The sequence below is a fragment of the Sipha flava genome, unplaced genomic scaffold (genome assembly GCF_003268045.1).
Source record: "Sipha flava isolate LNK unplaced genomic scaffold, YSA_version1 23_pilon_pilon, whole genome shotgun sequence".
Lineage (NCBI taxonomy): Eukaryota > Metazoa > Arthropoda > Insecta > Hemiptera > Aphididae > Sipha > Sipha flava.
In genome coordinates this window covers 320,924-343,108 of record NW_020272884.1, presented here as the reverse complement: position 1 = coordinate 343,108, position 22,185 = coordinate 320,924, and the positions used below count along the sequence as shown (strand labels likewise).

General features: G+C 28.7%; 2 protein-coding genes across 3 annotated transcripts in view; both read left to right on the top strand.

Annotated features, from left to right (window-relative positions):
- Window positions 1–529: 529 nt before the first annotated feature.
- LOC112684057 (facilitated trehalose transporter Tret1-like) lies at window positions 530–9,614 on the top strand. 2 transcript variants are annotated; one of them, XM_025555355.1, is made up of 2 exons: window positions 530–610; window positions 7,765–9,614. In XM_025555355.1, exon 2 carries the CDS (start codon window positions 7,770–7,772, stop codon window positions 9,093–9,095), a length of 1,326 nt encoding a protein of 441 aa, XP_025411140.1. In that variant the 5' UTR covers window positions 530–610; window positions 7,765–7,769; the 3' UTR covers window positions 9,096–9,614. The 2 variants fall into 2 exon arrangements, with proteins under 2 accessions (XP_025411140.1, XP_025411139.1); XM_025555354.1 differs by lacking the exon at window positions 530–610 and adding an exon at window positions 1,031–1,377.
- Window positions 9,615–11,288: 1,674 nt separating this feature from the next.
- The window catches only part of LOC112684058 (facilitated trehalose transporter Tret1-like), a 26,358-nt gene continuing 15,461 nt past the window's right edge, over window positions 11,289–22,185 (top strand). The window contains exon 1 of the mRNA XM_025555357.1: window positions 11,289–11,563. Coding sequence (XP_025411142.1) covers window positions 11,518–11,563 — 46 coding nt within the window. The 5' untranslated portion in view covers window positions 11,289–11,517. The remainder of the gene's footprint in view (window positions 11,564–22,185) is intronic.

Here is a 22,185-nt window from a genome sequence, read left to right as displayed (position 1 = left end):
TCGCGATTTTTAAGGACATTAAAATCCCAGCCCTAGTAATATATAATATATTATTTTTTTAGTGATTCATTATTAAATGAATATATTTTAACTTTTTAGTACAATATTTTACTATTTTAATCATTTATACGTTATTGAACTTAATATGGTATGAAATGTTTATTTTTTGTTAAGTAAATACGTACTTTGAACTGTTAATATACTACAGAACTGATATAATATTTCTTTAGCCAATAATATTTCCCTTAAAAAGCCGACTTTAATAAAAAAAAAAAATAATTATTGAATTATAATTATACATAAAAAGTGAAAGTAAAACATTTTGTCTTACCTTATATTATTTTAATATTACAATAAACAAATTATACAATCAATGTATAATTTTAAATTTAACACTACATATTTTAATACTTTAAAAAAACATAAATTTACAAACATATATTGTGCCAAACAAACTACTACTTTTACATTCCAAGTAATGTGTATTAATATATAATCGTACAAAATAATTTTTTTATCTGAATATATTCCAAAGCTTCGGTAAAAGTCTTAGAATTCTACAATGGAAAAACCATAGTATTCTAGAAAATCGTCCAGATATTAGCATAAGGTAAGCTTTTATTATACTTTCAATGTTTTATGTACTTTAAAAATAACCAAATGTGATTCGATCTTTGGTAATAACTCAAATAAGTCTATTTTATAAAATTATCAAAATTTGAAGCAAATTTTTGGAGATCTTACACTACTAGCAAAATAAGAAAAATCGTAGTCATGCCAATATTATAATTTTGCTTTCCACTATGTAACGTTGGAATTATATAACCCGATATGTGAAAAACATGTAAAATTTAATAATTGTGTGAATAGAGTTGTGAATTATTGTCTATAAACAAATAGTGCTGGCCCCTAGCGGTCTCCGATATAAATTATTCGATGGCTACTACTGTGTTAAAGGTTTAGTTATCCCCTCTCTTGATATAAATTGGTTACAATCTTTTTTAAATATTATGCATAACCCATTCAACATCTTATTTATGCTATCGATCAGTTATTCTCATTATTACTTATAAGTTATTAAACATTTTACTTGGACATAAACACCACATACGCGTCAACAATTATTACAAAAAATATAATTTCATAAAAGCAACTAACTGTAATATTCAATTAGACAACATGCTCACGAGACCACAAGACCACCTCAATAATTTTAATCATGGACTCAATTTAATAATATAAAATTAATAGTTTATGTAAATATATTTGTTCGAATTTAAGTTAATATTTATTGGATTTTTGTTTTTGACTATAAAAACAAAAAAAACCAAATGTTAAATAAAGGAGTCTTGAGGCAATTTTTGGCTGTATTAGCAGGTAAGGAAATTTAAAAGAAATTGTTTTTTTTTAAATTATAGTCAGGAAATACTTTTAGTAGATTGATTCAATGGGAACTACGTAATGATGATGTCTGTTAATTTTCCAAAGATGATATATTTATCATATTAGTGACGCTCATCAAATTATAATGGGTAAAAATCAGAGTCTATTCAAAAATTATGTATTAAACTATAACTCAAATAACAAATAAAAACTGTGATTGTTTAACTTATTGAAATACGAATTCCTATTTGAATTATTAACTTTTTACTAATCATATAAGAGTACAGATAAACTTTTTCTACAAAAGGTTTAATTTGTAATTTTTACAGTTATTTATTTAATGAATAATTTTATTTTAATTTTTTCCGTGAAACCATTTTGTAAATTATGTCGGTCAGCAAAACAGGATAGACATAATATTATATTACTACGTATTGTACGCAGGCCCGGCTCAAAAGGTAGGAGACATAGGTCCACGCTTAGTGTGATATTAACATTATTATATCATAGATAATTTTTAAAAAATTATTAAAATTCATATAACCTACCTACTCATATCAAATAATGTATTGTAAAACATAAGACTAAATTGTATTGTTATATTTAAATTATTAGTGGTAAACTTGTCAAAAAATGCATTGATCTAATCAACTGTTAAGTTTATATAAATAAATATAATGAATTCAGAATAAAGTCTATTTTATTGCTTATGTAAAAAAAAAAAATATTTGATGTAGAATTTAAATGTAAGGGGCGGAAAAAGTCTGCCTTATAGTAATTAAACAATTAAGCCGTGCCTGATTATACGTATTGTACCTAAAAAAAATTAGTTACATATTTTTTTGACATACTTCCATAAAAATGTCTACTAAAAATGTATTGACTTTTTACTAATTGTGACTACCCGTTAAAAATTTGGATACAATACCTAAAGATATACTCATAATAATTGAACACAGTATATATGTTTCCTTTAGTATTAAAATGTTCCAGCACACTATTCTATTATGTGACTTTTTAACTGTTCGTAATTTTCTAATAAATTAAAAGGTTAAATATAGGTCAGGATAATACATTGATAATAATATTTTCAAGAGTTAACCTAGCATTTTATCATTATAAGTGTATAATAATATATAATATATTATATTACAGTTAAAGTGTTGAATCAGTTAGTTTATGAAATAACTAAAACGTATGTTATAGTATAAATTATATACATTAACCTTACGTGTAGGTAATGTTTATAATTTATACTTTAGTTATTTTATGTGAATTTATTCTTGCGGCTCACTTCGTCAATGTGTCAAATTGTACAATATATTTATATCACTAATTTACTTGTTCAAAATGAAAGTATAACATTGAGATCTGCGGTGTCTGCATAGACAAAGGATTTTTTTAGTGCATTTGTATCAACATTATGATACAAAGCGGTTTTTAGAAAAAAAGAGGAATTTTGCAATTCTAAATGCCACAATAGCCTTTAATGTACAAATAAATAATTTAATTATAATTAATTCAGCTCAAAATAAATAAAATATTACGAATATAATATATTTTCAATTTAAATGTATTCTATACTTAAACGGTAATTAAACTAAAATTTTTATTGAATAACTAAATATTCTATGAAATAAATAGTTGATGTATAGTTTTCATGTTTTATTTCATACTTTAATTAATATTCGCAGGTAATTCATGAAATTTCTAGTTATTTCGTAAAATAACGGAATTATTCACTTTATCAGTAACATATACACTGAGTAGTAATGATAGATAAACAACAGTTTTACCAAGTAAAATTTATAATTCACACGACTGGTTTCACCATTGCGTACTCTTAATAAGAGTTTATACTCGTATAAAGCATCAGAAATCGATATAGTCCGTAAGTAAAGTATTTTAAATCTTACTTTTAACGACTTGCAGTTTATATGAAGCAATATAGAAGTGGCCATGTAAATGAAATATCGTTGATAAAATTTTGCACAGGATGAATTTAGGAAGCAATTTTTTTGTGTGGATGAAAATCACTTAAGACGACAGTTTATTTAATCGGAATTTATATAATTATTAAAATAGCAATTTTTCAATTTAGGTAACTGATATATTGTTGTAATTATAAGATTATGGGTTATAGTGTGAATTTTATATATTATTTATACAAAAAAGACTATAAAAAAAGTGATACAGCGATAGAAACATTTATTATTAACAATTATTTTTTTGTCCATAGATTTTGTTTATTTAAAAAACTTATGATATTACAATATACAATACAATGTTCATTATTGAAACACAGTTAATTACGTTAATTATTTGATTGGTATTTATTTATCGTCGATTAATTTTAGTAGTTATAGTTCTAACTTTGATTTATTTTTGTAAATTTCTAATTAGTTAATCTTTACATATCAAAATGAGTGAATGTATATACTTAAATTTATTTGTATACATTTTCGAAAATAAAAATTAAATTTTTTTGATCTGAAGTTCTCATATCGTACAACAAAAATAGTTCTACAGGTATATAAATTAACTATAACTGATAATCACGATATCATAAATATTTCTCTTTATAGCTAGAGCTGATATTCAAATAAAATAATAAACTTGAGTATGGTAAAATTAATTGCGTAAGTTCACTGATTTTTTTAAGCAAGTCAATTTTAAAATGAGATTATGAAACGACTTTCTGACAAACCAGTTGTCAAAGGACATGGGTCAACTAAGATTATTATTAAATGTTTCTTATAACACGGACAACAGAAGGTAAAAAATAACTCATTTGGTAGTATAAAGTTTGACAACAAGTCGACCTTCATCCACGTATCAAAAACGACCAGAAACAGCGATCAGAGTATTATCACGGAGATCTATATGTCAATTCACAATACAAACACCCACAATACTGGTCTTGTTCGTGTATAATAAAACCTTTTACACTAGTCCATGCTGAAATTTAGGCCCTGTTCACACGGGGATACTAAAAAAATAATACAATCTCCAAAAATACTAGGAGACTGGGCAAATGGGCATTGCCGTTTTCGACCAAAAACGTACCCTTCCCTTTTCGGCCGATTCACTTTTCGACCAAATTTAAAATAGGCCGATTCCCTTTTCGATCAAAACAAAAATTTATATAATAAATTTTAAATAATAAAATAATGATGTACAATTTTTGTCAATAATTATTAAAATATTAATATAAAAAAAACTATATTTTTTATCTAGTTTTGATCTCTTATCATAATGAAAATTGCATTTTTTTTTCGAAAAATCGAAACTTTAATTTTAAAAATTTTAGGACTTCGCTCGTTATGCCTGCCGGCTCCACTCACAAACTCGAGTGCCATTGCGTAGTATTTTTTGGGGGGATGGGGCTTCACCCCAAGAGAAATTGTAGTCTAAGCCTAACCTAGTTTTTATACAAACCTTGATACTGTTGCAAATGGGATTATGCTCTGTATGTGAACCTACAACCTCGCTACACAAGTAAGACTCTGGATCGTCATTAATACTCGTTTATTATAGTACATAGGTAGTTTCCATCATAATCAAAAATTGTATATCATTATTTTGTTATTTTAAATTTATTATATAAATGTTTGGTTTGTTCGAAAAGGGAATCGGTCTATTTCAAATTTGGTCGAAAAGCGAATCAGCCAAAAAGGGACAGTTAAAACCTTCCGTACGGTTTTGGTCGAAAACAGACTCGCCCGGACAAATAAGCAAGTGTGCATGTCTGTTTTAATGGAGTCATTCAGACGGTGCTATAGAAATCGCCGAGACCAATAAACTGACGTGACTAATCAACTTGCAACTACTCATGTCAGTTTCCTCGCTACTCTGATCGATCGAATTGCTTCAAAATTACCTGAAATTCATCTTTTTATTTTTTACTGAATTTGTATTGTCTATTATTTTGCTTTTATAAATTTAAATACACAATTCGTGCGTGAAATTGAAAATCATCTCAAGCTATACAATTAAACATAAAAGATCAACTCCAAAAAAAAAAGAAAAAAAAGAAAATGAAGAAGGAGTGAAGTAACAAATTAAGTTACATTACGTAGTAAAGCCACATAATAATAGACGTTTGCAATATTGTAAATGTGGCCTAAACTTAAGGAGCCTATATCTTAATTGATGTTACTCAAATTAAATGTAATATATTCTAAAATATTTGGTAAAAAAATGAATGATGTCTTGTAATAGAAAAAATAAAACTACATTTTCTAAATTTTCATGCAAAAACTTAAAATGATATTATAACAGTTACAATTTATTACAAAAGTACGAATTATAAATAATTAAAGATGTTTGAGAAAAATTTTATGAAATTCTAGAAAAAAATTTTCAATGGGACTAATACCTCAATATTAAATAAAAAAATTAAAGTTATATTTTTTAATTATTTCTTCTTCTTTTTCTTATTGTGCCGATCCGTTTTGGATATTGGCGATCATCATTGATATATGAGTTTTATTAGTTGCACTCCGGAATAGTTCTACTAAACTTTTGGTGAACCATGTTCTGAGGTTGGCTAGCCACGATGTTCTTCTTCTTTCAGACGATCTTTTGCTACTTATTTTACCTTAGAAGATCATATCTACTTTTGTTCCGTATAATATGTCCTAAGTACTGGAGTTTTTTGCATTAAACTGTTACCATTAATTCCTTTTCTTTTCCCATTCTACGCAATACCTTAATATTGGTAATTTTCTCAGTCCATGATATTCTCAAAATTCTTCTGTATATCCATAGTTCAAATACATTTAACTTATTCGAAGTGGCTTTGTTAGAGTCCAAGTTTTTGCTCCATACAAAAGAGTTGAGAACACGTAGCATCTCAGTAGTCGCATTTATAAATGTAGAGATAGGTTGTGGTTCTTGAAAGACGCACTCATTGAATTAAATACATTTCTGGCTTTTCCAATACGACACTTTATTTCTTCTGCGTTGTTCCATTATTCTTTAATGACGGTGCGAAGATATTGGTATTTATGTACTCTTTCTATTCTAGTTTGATTTATGCTTATACATTTATGCTTATTACTTCCTGTGATGTCTTCCTTACTTATAATCATAAATTTATTTTTGTTTGTATTTATATCCAGTCCGTATCTCATGCTAGACTATGCTATTTTATCTATAAGTATTTGAAGGCCCTTAATAGTGTCCGCAAAAACTATGGTGTCATCGGCGTAACGTAAGTTATTTAAACTTGTGCCGTTTATAGATATTCCTTCTTCTACCTCATTTAGAGTTTCTCTAAAAATATATTCAGAGTAAAGATTAAACAAGATGGGTGACAGAATACAACCCTGTCTCACTCCACATCATATTTCAATCTGATCTGTTGTTTCACCTTCCATTTTGAGGACCACTGTTTGTGTCCAATATAAGTTGGCAATTATTCTAAGGTCTTTTTCATTATTTATACATAATAAATGTTTTGTTGAAATAGGACCCAAAAGTATAGTTGGCACCCCCTGAAATAAAAAATCTATGCACATCTATGCACATTACGAAATACTAAAAATACAAATATTAATTTACTAATAATAAATAATATACAAAATATATTAATACGAATAATAAATATTAATATATACGTATTGTAATAATTGTATATAAGGTAACACTTATTTGGAATACCGTGTGTGAAAATAACTGCAATTAAAGTTGCCTAGTTTCCCAGTCTCATATTATCTTGGCGATTTCGGTTTCTTCCTAGTATCCCCGTGTAAAGAGCGCCTTATAGTTCGATCAAATCAGAAATAGTAAAATTAAGCGGTTTATAAATATAATTTGAACAACTATAAAAAAAAAAAAAAAAATCAGTAGTACTTTTCAACATTAGCTATTAATTACTTGATGGAACACGTCGAATGTCATTGGCCATTACAGTTAGTAGATATGTAATATAAAAATATGATTATTCTGTATCTAATTACTTCTCACAAGCAATTAAATGATTTTAATATAACTTTATCAAGTCGAAGGTTATCATTCTAATAAATACTTAAAATAGAAAATTATGTAAAACCATAATAATTGGTGTGTATAGTAGAAACGTGTGAATGTAAGTATTCCGACATTCGGGGTTGGAAAACTAGACTTACAGTAGGTAAATACCATTGAGTGGAAGACATTATTTAAGCTATTCTATTTATTTTTTTGCCGTATCCGATTTCGTCAAAAATTCTAACTGACTGACGGATGCATCTCAGAACCTAAAAATCGAACTTATACGTGGCAAATAACTCGAATGCAATATTTCGAATTCCCACAAAAGTACTTTGATTCCGATATTATTTCTGATCATACTCGATGACCGTCGATTGTTTTATAGCACAACATTTTTTCACCCAGGGTCGATGTCCATGATGAACGCTGGCATCACGGGGGGTTGGCCGTCACCGATCATGCAGGAGATGTTGGGACCGAACAGCCCGATCCCGATGACGGTGGAACAGGGCTCGTGGTTCGCGTCGATCGTCAGCTTGGCGCTGATCCTGGGACCGATACCGTGCGGCATAATGGCAGACCGGTGGGGCCGTAGGCCCGTCCTACAGATCGTCGGGCCGTTGTCGTTGGCCACGTGGACAGCGGTGCTGTACGTGACCACGTTCCCGGAGCTAATCATGGTGCGGTTCGCGCAGGGTCTGTTGGCGGCCTGCGCGTACACGGTTCTGCCGGTGTACGCGAGCGAGATCGCTGGGCCGGAAATCCGAGGTGCGCTGGGAACCATGTACCAGATAATGATGAACGCGGGCATACTGTACGTGTTCGCGGCCGGCGTGTACCTGGACTACGCGCGGTTGACGTACGCAATGATGGCGGGCCCGTTGCTGTCGTGCGTGCTGATGGCCACGTTGCTGCCGGAATCGCCGCACTTCTACGTGATGGCGAACAAGCTGCCGCAGGCCAAGCGCACAATGGTTTGGCTGCGCGGCGACGACACCGACAGCTCGCTGGACGACGACATGAACGCCGTGGTCGAGTGCATTACCAATGAGATGCGCGGCGCGTCGTACGCGGACCTGTTCACCGACTGGGTGGCCGTCAAGATGCTGATCGTCGGGCTGTGCCTGTCCGTGTTCCGGATCGGGGCCGGCGTGGCCGCGATCTGCACGTACGCGTCCATCACGTTCGCCGAGACGCACATGCACGTGCCCGCCAATCAGCTGTCGCTGGTGTTCGCGTGCTCGCTGCTGCTGTCCACGCTGCCGGCCACCGTGCTATCCGACCGGGTGGGCCGCCGGCCGCTGATGATCACGTCAAGCGCGTTGTGCTTCGCGCTGAACGCGATCATATGCGCGTACTTCTACGCAGACCGGCACACCGGGTACGACGTGACCACGTACGGGTGGCTGTGCGTGACCGCCACGGGCGTGCTGTGCTTCACGTTCAACCTGGGCTACGGCACGCTCTACTCGACCATCATCTGCGAGCTGTTCCCGGCCAACACCCGGTCCGCGTCCAACGCCATCAACACCATCGTGCTGACCACCGCGTGTTTCCTGTCCGTCAAGGTGTTCCCCGTTATCGCCGAGGATGGCGGCATGTACCGTAACTTTTTCGTATTCGCGGCGTTCAGCCTGTCCTCGACAGCGTTCTGTTGGCTGTGGCTGCCCGAGACCAAGGGCAAGACGCACGCCGCCATACAACGGCAGCTCCGAGGAACCGACCGCGTTGTCTGAACGGAACATCGGTCCTCCGCACCACGGCCTCATCAAGCGCCTCGTCAAGATCGGCAACAACGCCGAACGCCGACCGGAATCGAGTGGGGCCGAATATCGGTTTTCGGACGAACAACGAATCGAAGTTCAACAAAATTTTGATTTGAACGTGATTATTTTTTCACAAAAGTTTTTTTTTTTTTAAGACAAATTATTAATATTCCTCCCCCTCCCCACCACAAAACGTTGTTCCCCATATTTATTAAACTGTAAAGTACGTGTACACGATTATTCACCGGAAAAGGAACAATTATATTAAAACGCTTAAGTTTCAAGTTTGTTCTTAAGACGCGAATGCATGTTTCACTTGTGCCAGCGTAAGACATTTAAAATGTATTATTTATTTTCTTTTGTTAGTTTTCATACATATGTGTAACGTAGTATACGTTTTTTATAAATTATGTTATCGCACCTATGCGTTGCGTTAAATCATACAAAAAATATGTTACGATTTTGTAATGAATAATTTTAAAAGCTTAACCATCGATGAAAATTATTTAAAATAATTTATTCTATCTTTTCGTTACTCAAACAATTATGTGAATATGTCATAATAATCAATATATATATATATATATATTTACTCGTGTTTAACCTTCATTGTTTACATATCAAATTGATTTTAAACAATTAAAATCATATTTATATGTTAACAAATTCCACGTTGTATCAAAGTCAAATCGTATCCGCTTGCCGGATATAACATCAAGCTAGAATATCAATTTCATATTCAATTAGAAAATTCAGAAGATCATAATAATAATTTCATAGCATTTTATTACCACCCTGAAGGTCATGAAATTTCTTAATAATTTATACCGGATGTAATTAAATCCTAGAAATATCTAACCTCAAGATAATTATATCCGGGTACATCCCCCGGTAATAATTATGATTTGACTGGGACATCAGCACGCATTTCTCACATAGTGAGAAATTATCGTGATGGAGTGTACGACGTGTTTAGTCGTAATGAATCTGGACCAGTCTTACTTATCGATAATATACGTAAATAGTATATATTTTAACATATTTTGTTAAAAATAATATTTTATAACGAACTAACAATTTATCTATTAATTAATTTAATAATTTATTAACACAACATACAAATGTAGTAATAAATATAAAAACATAATATGCTGTGATTTTATTTGGAATATACAACATGAGGTATTGATCTCTTTTTTTTTTGGTCATAAACCGTCTTTCATACTTATTCTAATTTCTTTCTTTTTTATTGGCTGTGTTAACGTTTATTTCATAAACATAGTGGTGCACACAAGATGTTTTTTCGGAGGGGGGTAAGTTACGCAATTAAAATAATTTTCTACTTCAAAGCATTATGGAAAATTTTTGATGAAAGAAGACATTTTGGGAGAAAGGAGGGGTGATGACCCATTAACCCTCTTCTTTGTCTGTATCCCTACATAAATGTAGATAATTTCTGCAGTTGTTATGATGTTATTATTGACCAAAATTTAAACTGCATTAAGAATATAAAATTAACATATTATGATCACTTATTAATTTAATGCGTAAGTTATTTTTCGAATTTTTCTTTGGTTTTTCAGACACAAAGAAGACACTTAAAACAGTAATACAAATCAAATAATTTTTAAAATCTACAATAATTCAAAACTCAAAATTATTAATTCTTAATTTATTTATTTTTTATTGTTCTCAACATTTTTGTTAAACGTGCTATTAATTGTATTCAGTTGCATTTTACTCCTCTTTTCTGACAGAAACAACTTTTAAATAATTAATGGCCTTATTGGCCTTATTGCCCTATTGTGAATGTTTTTTAGATTAATAAAAACAATAAATAAATGTAAGTGATACAACCATTAAAATTTGATTATACGTCATGATATTATGTTGACGCAATATATTGGCAATATAAATATATTGGCATTATAAATATATTGGCTGTTAGTATGAAATTTAAAGATACCGTGCACATTTTACTATGAGTTATCCAACGTGAACACTATTTAGTCATCCCCACTCTGATCTGAATCCGTTGCAGTTTGGCAGCCGGTTTTAGTTATTCAACATAAAACATTTAGCATTTCGTCCAGACTGTCGATCGGTTACACATATTATTATTTAATTGTTATTAATTATCATTATAATTTTATGTTCGCAATACTTGTAAAAAAAAAAAATGTTGAATAAAACAATATAAAAAATAAAAACCGAAAGCCATCAATTAGAAAACATTTTATTACCATATGATCACGTCTACCGCAACAACCTCTACCGACGTAATATAATTCAATAATAGAACATAGTACAATTTTTTATACAAATATACATTATTTTGAATTCATTTTTTTAAACTACAATTGTTTTTCGACCGTTTCTTCTTTAACAAACAATGATAAACAGTGGACTTTTTAGACAATCCATGGCCGTAGTAGCAGGTAAGAAAATTTAAAAACTATCTTAGATTTAAACTTAAAATGTCCGTAATGACTTGACAGTTATATTGAATATTTTGATTGATACTAAGTAATAATACGCATATTTATATAATAAATAATAACCTTACATGGATTTATTTTAACAATATTTTATTATTTGATTTTTGTAACGATTTTATTTGTTTTGATTAGTTAAAACATAAAAATATAAGTAGATTCGTTTTCGAATAGTGATTAATTAAGTTCGATTAGAAAATTAATTATATTTCTTTCAACTATGATGCACATGTATCTAATTTATTTTCTTTAAATAACAAACTATTTGCCGATTGTAATTCAACTAATAAAATTCTAAAACTATGTATAATCTATAGGCTATAATTTATTATTATTATTATTATTATTATTTTTCAATGTCAAAAATTTAGTACTTTACTTCTACATTTATAATTTAGGTATAGTTGTAAAAACTAATAACATTACAATTTTATATTCCAATTTTAATCTTTACTAAAAATTTCTTAAGAAAATATTTGTATTATTAAATTTTATAAACTAAAAATAAAATTTTGTATTACAATGACATCCTTTTGAATTTTTAACGTCTATATATGCAGATACATTTAAATTTTAAATATTGAGTGGTTAATATTTGGGACAACATTAATTTATTATTGTAATCAGAAATTGTGTTTGCTTAACAGCATGTATTTTACTTTCATTAATAAATGCTTGTAAAATCAAATACTATTCTCCTAAACATTCAAATATAACATTTTCTACGAACAAGGTATATGATATTATTGAACCAGAATAGTATTTGTACTTTAATAATTGGTAATCTGATATTAACAATATTCATGTTGTCATATTTAGAACATTCCTATGGAGCCCCATCACCTGTTACCATTAAAATATGAATTATTTCGTAAGTACGAGTAAATTGAATTCATGAGTAAAAGTTATTTACTCATAAATATATATGAGTATATGATTACATTTATATAGTTATGTGTTAAGGTAAGATGGAAATAAATTATTTGTTAAAAAAAAAACTCAAAAAAATGAGTTCAACTCTCAAAAATGGTATGAATAAATTCATTTCGATGATTCCCGCAAATCTTTTAAAGTTTTTTTTAGTTTATTCTAATTATTGTCCATTTTCAATTTATCATAAATAAAAAAACATACTCTGTAGCACAGTAAATTACAGTAGATATTTATATATCATGACTTCTGCGAACTGCTATCACTAGAAAAACTAAGAACTAAATTAATTCTGATATCTGATTTTTTTTATTCAATGAATAATTATTTGAGATTCTGAGTATATATAAATTATTTCGACAATAAGTTTTAATTTCACCCATTAAATTATGAATAATATAATATACGATCAGGGCCGAACAAGGTGACACCACTCATGAGTGCTATTAGTGGTGCTGAACGATATTATATTTTCATGTGACAAGTAAAAAAAATAATAATAATAGTAACTACCCCTTTATTAACTTATGTCCAAAAAGGGGGGGCTATTCCCTCCAACAACCTTCAAGCTATCAATTTTTATTTCTAATGAACATTCATACATTTTATAAATGCAAATAAAATCCCAGATCATATCAATATACATTAAAATTAAAATTGATTAATCTTAATCTTGCAGTACATATTATACATCATTGTAATACTTTATTACTAAATATACTTGCATTAACAAAAACATAAAATATCAAATACATTATGAATTTTTTAAAAAAAACTGTTAATTGCTTTTTTTTAATATATGTTATAGAACATTAAGTACCTACTATAAGTTTTAAGGGTTTTTATAACCACTTCGTTATCAATGTTTATATTTTTTTCACATGGTATAAGCATAAGAGTGGAACCTATCTATCTTCTCCCATAATACTCCAATCTATTTTTGATTAGCTTCAATTTATAAAAAATTCTTTCAGGAAAATAATTTAACACCGATAAAGTTAAACATATATGTATATAATTCTAAATAAATTAATTGAAAAATTTCTTTTAAAAATGTTGGTAACACACCTTTCAAACAATCGAAATTTTTTCTTGGCTTGATGATAATTTTAAGTCTTTTTGATCAATATCACTTTCAGTTTTATGTTATAATCAGTTATATTTTCAGTTTTGAAAATTGAGTCGTATGGCTCACAATTACCAACTGCTTACAATCCTTATTACTTAGTGCTTACAGTTAACCCACTATAGACTTAATATAATTATGTAGTTCTTAGTTCTCACATATAAACACCATAAATTACATAAGTATATAATTAATACAATCCCTATCATTGAGTATAGCTAATATACTCAATGCTAACACTAATAGCATTTATGTTACTTCTTAGAAAACGTCTTATTCTAGCTTAATAACTAAATAATTACTGCTGTAGTACTCTCCCAAAATTGATTTTCTTTTACAGAACTAAACTTTTAACTTTCATTTTCTTATTCCTCGAACCACCCATCCCGTAAAAAGATATGGCGATCGTCACAGTTCATACATGAGTGTCAGCGCTACTGGATGCAATATGTTATGTTTGGTAGGAGATGGGGTTGTAAAATTAATATCTTATCAATAGTGCTACTGTTGCTCAGCTCAGCCTTGTATACGAGTACACCTGCTTTAAAGAACGAGTGATCACGACAATTTTAAACTATTTTCTATTTAAATTTCACTGGTCCAATTTATACAATACATAAATGTAAAATATTTAATATAATTTTGTATAGATATCTTACTTTTTTATAAGCTCGATGACGAATATTAGAAATGATTAATGTTGATGGGTGAATAACTAAGTACAAATATTACTTTTATTTATATTACTAAAATAATGATAAAATAATTACGTAACTGTGATATATTTTATTTCTTCGTATGAAAAATTAGTTATGATTTTAAATATTGTCGAAAATATAAATAAAATATGGAATTGCAATAAGAACTTTTGAATAGCAATATGTATATTAGCACATTTGGGTACATGGTTTTAAAGCATCTTAATAAATGAGAATAAAACGACTCATAAACATTAGTGATTCAATTTTAATTCGTCATTACATTAGGCTTGGAAAATAATAATTTTTTTGAGAAATAATCATCTAATCCTACATAAATATTTATATAAAAGTATATATTGTCAATGTTTAAAAAAATATAGACAAAAACCATGGAGTTATAATAATATAATTATAATGTGATCAAATATATCAAGTTTACTTGTAAGCGGTGGATCTTATTATCGTTGGGGTTACCAAATTTATTTCATGCTATAATAACGTATCAGTAAAATTTACATGTCTTAAATTTGAATCTGAAATCGATGGAATTTGTGGTGAAGAGTTAACTTTTAAAATAGTATTAATGTTTTAAAATAAACATACATATTTTCAATACAAGTATTTTGTATACATTAATAAATTTAAATCATGTATAGTTAAAATATTATACGATATAATAAATACCAACATAAATTGTTGGCACTTATTACTGAACATAGAATTGAAATGATTTGTTACATCTAAGATGCGTTTAGAGTTGGTCACCTTCAATTCTCGGAACTTAAATCAATCATTCTAAATAAATTATTATCTACATTTTACTAATTGTCGCATTTTATATTATTTCAAGCACAAAAAGTAATTTTATTATGTTTTTAATTGCTTTAATAATAATACATTTATTGAAATATTTCTTAGAAGTAACAATTCACAACGTTCTAAAATTGTTTATTCATATCATGTATTATCATTAAAATACACATTAATTACATAGGATTTAACTTAATCAAGAGATCGACATTTTATAGAAGGTAAACTTCTTATAGAATATATTATTATATTATTCCACGAAATAAATGATTAAAATATTGTTAGACAAATTTGAAAAATGAAGTACCGTATAGCAACCAACACAATATTTATTTTTTCATCATTTTAAAAAATACAGTTGATATATATTTACTGAACTCAGTGCAGAGTTTCAGTTCAAAGGTAAATTTAAAAATTTACATTTTTTACAACAATACAAAATCAACAGTTAAATCAAATATGACCTTAAGATAAAAAATGGATAGTGTCGCAAAAACTAACAAAATTCTGAACAAAAATAAATAATTAAATACAGGTAGATATTTGTAAACTCTTAGTACATGATTTATTACAAATTATTTATTATTAGTTTATTTAAGCTATTGTGTATATAATTATACTAAGTAAATGAATATATGTCTTCACGTTTTATTATTCATTAAATACCAACGATGAGTTTTACAGTATCTAATAAATTATAAAAATGAAAAGGAAAACAATGAAAAATATTCATTAAACATTATAATATTTGTTGTTATTTAAAAAAATTAAAAATTGTTAAAAATATGTAGCTATGTGATATTCACGACGATTAATAATGATTTGTAGTATTTTATTTTCATCACACAATTTTTGTGGTATTGTTATAAGAGAGCTATTAATAATCTAACCAGCTAAATCTTAAGCCTCATTAATATGTTATACGCAGTTGATTTATTTTCATTATTATCTTCTTATATATGGAATTATTTTCCTTGACAATTTTACTATGCTAATATGTAGTAATAAAAAAGTCATGAAAAAATTTTGACCACAACAATTAAGTAAGGTGATATACAAAATGTGTCAAATTTCAAAATATTCTACTATTTTTTGTAAAACATAACCATGCATTGATTTTATTAATTTATTTGTTATTGTCTCAAATATAAATGATTTCCTAAATAATTATAATACAATAATCTTTAGTTTATCCAAAACCCTTCCCTCATAAATTGTAAGTATACAATTCACCAGCAAAACATTTAAAAACATGAAAAATTACCGAATGAAATTTCAAAATATTGATTCAAATCTATTTTAAAATATCTAACTTTACTGAACCACATCATCAACCAAAACAGGTTCCTGTATGAAAAAATTAAATAAATAACATTCACATTATGTGTAAAGTCATTGACTATACAACACTTGGGCGTCATGATCACTTTTCATGAACAAATTACTAAAATCAAACAGTCTGATACCAAAAGAATTAAGGATAACTCCTAGTTAACGTAGATACTGGGACCAAATCCTGAACTGCTACTAAAAAGATTATTTACAAATAGAGCCGGACTGGACAGGCAGGATACAGGGAGTATTCTAGTGGGTCGCTTGTTTAAATTGGGTCGCTTTTTCTAGAAGGGAAGTTTTTTTTTAGGTTTATTAGTTTAGGCTCATTATGTTGACAGACATAGAAGCATTTTCTAATGAAATTGCATTAGAAATTGTCTACAATTAATTAAACGTTTTTTAATATTTAACAATAATATGAAGTGTTCAAATTCTCAAAATAATATGAAAATAAACGTTTTTTTAGCGTTGTTTTTATACCTATGGTACACCTAAATAGACCGTTTTTTTTTTATTTTTCCGGTAGAAATTTCTGACCCAGTCTGGCCCTGTTTGCTAACGATGTTGTATTATAATCAGGGCACCAAAACATTTTTATAACGTTATGAATACAACAATAAACTAACTATTCAAAAAACGATTAAAATTAAAAACAGATAACATATCGGTAAACGATAAACGATGAAAAGGTGTAACGGATAACATATCAGTAAAGATAAAGGATTGAAAACGGATAGCAGATAACAAAACAAAAACGAAAAACGATTAAAATTAATATCAAATAACATGACAGAAAACGATTAACGATTAAAACATAAAATAAATTGCCATGGAAAAATATTTATAATTATCAGTAAAATAGATTTGGGACATAGTTCTCTAAATCTAAATAAGTAATCTAAATAAAATAAATATAAAAGGATGTTTAAAACAGTAAGTAATAAAGTAATAAGTACAGTATAAATTTATCAACTAATAAAATATAAATAAGCATTACCAATTATAATTTATAAATATGGTTTCTGAAATTACGTCGGATGTTGTGGCGCGGGCTGGAACCCGATTGAGCACGGTTGCAATCAAACAATAGGAACCAAAAAAGAACCAAAAAACCACATGATTGAGAATGAAAATGGGTGCGACGTTGCCGCTTTGTACCGTAGAATATTATTCAGTGCACTGTATTACAGTGCATTCAAGATTTTTCTATAAATATTATGTAATTCAATTTTAGATTTATAACGATTATTTCATAATTTAAAATGTTTACCGCTCAGGTTTCTTAAAAGAAATAACTCTCCAATATAAAAATGACAAGACATCTTTTTTTTTCGCATTTTTTATGTAGTTGGATTTAGTTGGTGTATAGCTCTCGTTGCATCCATATTATTATTATAAAATAAAATATATTTTAATATAATTATTTGTAATTAAAAATCTTTTATTGGATTTTCATCACATGTTATAATTACATTTTTTTTTTTTTTTTTACTAAAAAATAGCACTCATACAATTGTTATGAAAAAGATAAAAATATAAATTTTTTTCCCTAAATACTTATTTCCATTTTTCAATAAGTATTTAAGTAGGTTGTCAGTATTTTTAAATTCAGAGTACTCACGATAAACCTTTATAGCGGTATTTTTAACGTACGGTAAGGTCATGATGCACGCGACAGTTTTCAAAATATCGCGCCATAATTTTACTGCACGACACTCGTGTGTTGTGCTCTATTCATTTTAATGTACTTTAATAAAACGCGCAGTAAAATTACAGCGCGGTAAAATAACGCTAGTTTGTTGCCAGCCTTATAGTTAGTTTTCAATCTGACAACGTTGTATACAATTTTTTTTTTCTAACGGGTCGTCAAAAATGTCGGCCGATAACGACAATGCCTAACCTAACCTAACCTAACCAATCGGGTATCACCGTTGGCGCTGAACCAGCAGCGGATTGGCTAAACATTTCGTCCCGGGAAATTACCGTAAAACCGGCCCACCACCCTAATAATAATTTTCCATAAAAGTCTCATTTATTCATGGATTAATTGCTCGTAGAACTGTTCACATCACGTTCACACTAGATTTTTATCACAATTTTACAATTAAATACAATACACTTAAATAAATTATTTTTAATACAAGTACGTCGGCCCCGTGTTATAATATGGCTACCGGCCCACAGGGGACTTTCCCAATATCCCGGCGGGCCAATCCGGCGCTGCGCGGAATATGGACTGCCTCATCAAAAAAAATTTCGATGAACATCAAGTAATACACCTTACATAAGTTATAAATTGACAATACATACATATTTTACGTGGTATGTGCATTTTATTGTAGTTTTATAACAAATATGATTGCTTTATTTATGAGTTATGAGAATTACAAAAAGAAAATATCGTTAAAGGCAGGGGTGTATTGATACGTATACCCATCAGCAGATTTTCTATTTTCGGCGTATACCTAATGTAAAATATTATTTTACGGGTATACACTTTTAAAATAACTCAAAAACAAAAAAAAAATAATAATAATAATTTAATACCTATTTCATTGGAAAAAATTGTTATGAACTATGAAATTTATTTAAATATTTATCTATTGAAGGTTATAGTGTACGCTGTGTTTAATGTATTATTTTAACTGTAGTGAACAACATTGAATAAAACAGTATGTAGTGTGGGCATTTAGCCCATGGTTCTTAAATCAGTATCGTGCAATTTTTAACGCGCTTCAAATGTATATCTTGTGGTATTTTTTTTTTATAGTCTTAATAGAAGTTATAAACATGTAGTTACAAAGGATTAGTTAAATTTTTTCGAATGTATCGAAAGAAAAAAATTGTCGAGCGAAGCAAAAAAATTTATTTTAGGATTAATATCCATATTTTTTTTAGTGCGTATACCCACAAATATATTTACCGATACACTACTGGTTAAAGTTAATATGTATATAATATAATATTAAAATTATAATTAATAATATTAAAATATACCTAATAGTAAAATATAAAAAAAATATAGAAAAGAGTGGAGTGGGACCTAATTTCGGCCCTAGAAAACATGTTTAGCCGGTCCATTAGCTCATCGGTTGATTGATTCCGGAGCTAACCTATACAAAAACTTGAAAAAAAAATTATTCTATGATCTATCAAACTTATAAAATTTAATAAATACATATATTTTTTCAATATTTTCATATAATACAAACACATATAAAAAAAATATACATACAAATGTCATAAAGTGTATTTTAATATGTATAATTAATAAGAGTAATTTAGAAAATAATTTGAATGTTTCATCAACTTTATTTACTATCATATTATTATCTAAACTATAGAGAATCTGTTTTTCAATCGCCATCACATAAATGATTCATAATTGACAAATAAATGATAGTTTTTTAAATATTTTAAAGTGGAAAACAACCTACAACACACTACTTGGTTTACCGGCAAAGTTAATAAATACTGATATGCAATGACTAATGTAGGATAAGCATTAGAGTAAAGATTATACTTAATCAATATATTAGAACAACTAATGTTACAATTTTTACATATTTTACATGGTTTTGATATGTCTTTATCCTCATCTTCATTTTCTGTGTCACTATTTAAGTACAGTTCTTCAGTATGGATATTCATCATCTATATATTTCTTTAAATGTTTCCAAGATTTTGAAAAGCTTAACATTTCTTCAGATAATTTACATTTTATTTCATTTTCACTATCTTTATCAAAATATAGCTTTAAATATATAGCTAATTTAGGGAAAGCATTTTTATGTAGTCGATTCACAAATGAATCAAAATGAATAGGTGATAATAATTATAAATCAATAAGTATTTCTTTATTATTTGTAAATCAGTTTTCCATACTTTGTATAATTGTATCAAATACTCTATTATATTCATCGTTCATAATAGTATCATCAGTAACTTCATAATTTAGCATTTTTTTCTTTCTAGAAAAACGTATAACTTCAAATTGACTAAAAACTTCTTCGATTTCCAAATCTTCATTAAATTACATTCATTCATGTTAAAATTGTATCATTCATTTTAGCAATAAATTTATTACACATATTTTTTGTAAGTTCCATACTCCTTTTATTTAATTTTTTTAGTTCAATTAAAGACACTTATACCATTTTTATGCATTTAAGAATGTCTTATCCACTAATCTGTAAGTATCTTGACAGTTGGCCAGTGATTTAAAAAATCTTTATAAATATATGTGCAGTCAGAATTGCTTCATATTTTAGCAACGCATTCAATAGGTTAGATGCTTTTGTTCGAATGTCTGGTGTAAATGATTCTTTTGAACAGATTTGCTTAAGTACAATAATTAAATCAGGGTGTATAGCTTCATCTTATATTCCACACATACCAAAAATTATATTTACTGCAGTTTGTTTAAATATCCACCTTGTATCTTCCAGTTAGTTGTAAACGTTTATGACGAATGTTTTCATTATCTATTATTTTCTCTTATATTTCACCATTCGCTTAAGACTCTTTGAAAAAAAGTTTATTTCCTTCAACTGGATTCTTATCAGTATCATAAATTACTAAATTAAGTATGTGACTAAAACACCAAACAAAGAAATTTTCTGGAGCTACTCTAGCCATGAAGTGAAGCCATTATAAGTACCCTGCATATTTACTGCTCCATCTGTTACGTTACCAATGCATTTTTATGTATCAATATTATGGTAATGATGATATTAAATTGATACAATAACATTACGTATACTTTACGATTATTACAAGATTTATTTGTAATAACTAATAAGGGTCAAAAATATTATTTGAAATTTTAAACAACATTAAGCACTTATTATACTAATATTGTTATTTAACGTTTAAATAAATTTTTAAATTGTTGTCCGGCCCATATATTATCCATCAGTATCGGCCCATCTAGAAAATTCCAGACTTCCAGATGGGCCACTACACCTCTGGATATAGAATAAATCTAATATTTTACTTATATATTATTGGTTTTTATTAACCCGAAAAAATAATACAATTAAAAAAAAAATATTTTAACAATATTTATTTAAAAATATATTCATATTAATAATTTAAAATAATTGTTTGTGACAACTATGTTATTGAATTATATAGGTACATACAACACGCAATACACTGTGTTATTACTTTTTATTACATAGCTTCAGACAAGAGGTAATAAACTTTTCAGAATTTCTAAACTTGTCAAAAAATTAAATTCTTATGATGTTTTTCTTTTTCAGTTCAAATTTTTAGTTAACTTTAAAACTGACAATGAACCAGATATTAATTCATTAAATAACTGTATTCAGTTTTCCCAAACGATCTCGATGATAACTTGAAAACAGAAATATCTTATTTTTATCATTATATCAAAACAGTTTCTTCCAGGGCCGTATTTAGGAATTTGACACCAGGGAGCAACAATTAAAAACGCTTCATTTTACCAAAGACAAATTTCTGCGGGTTGAAAAAGATCTTTCTGAAGAACAATTCGTTGCTGGTGTACACAAAAACATTCTAAGTGCAATATCAAGGATAAATAGTTTGTAAATCTTTGGATCTATCGACAGTACTCAACCGTTACCGAGTATATGTGTGTGTGTGTGTGTGTGTGTGTGTGTGTGTGTGTGTGTGTGTGT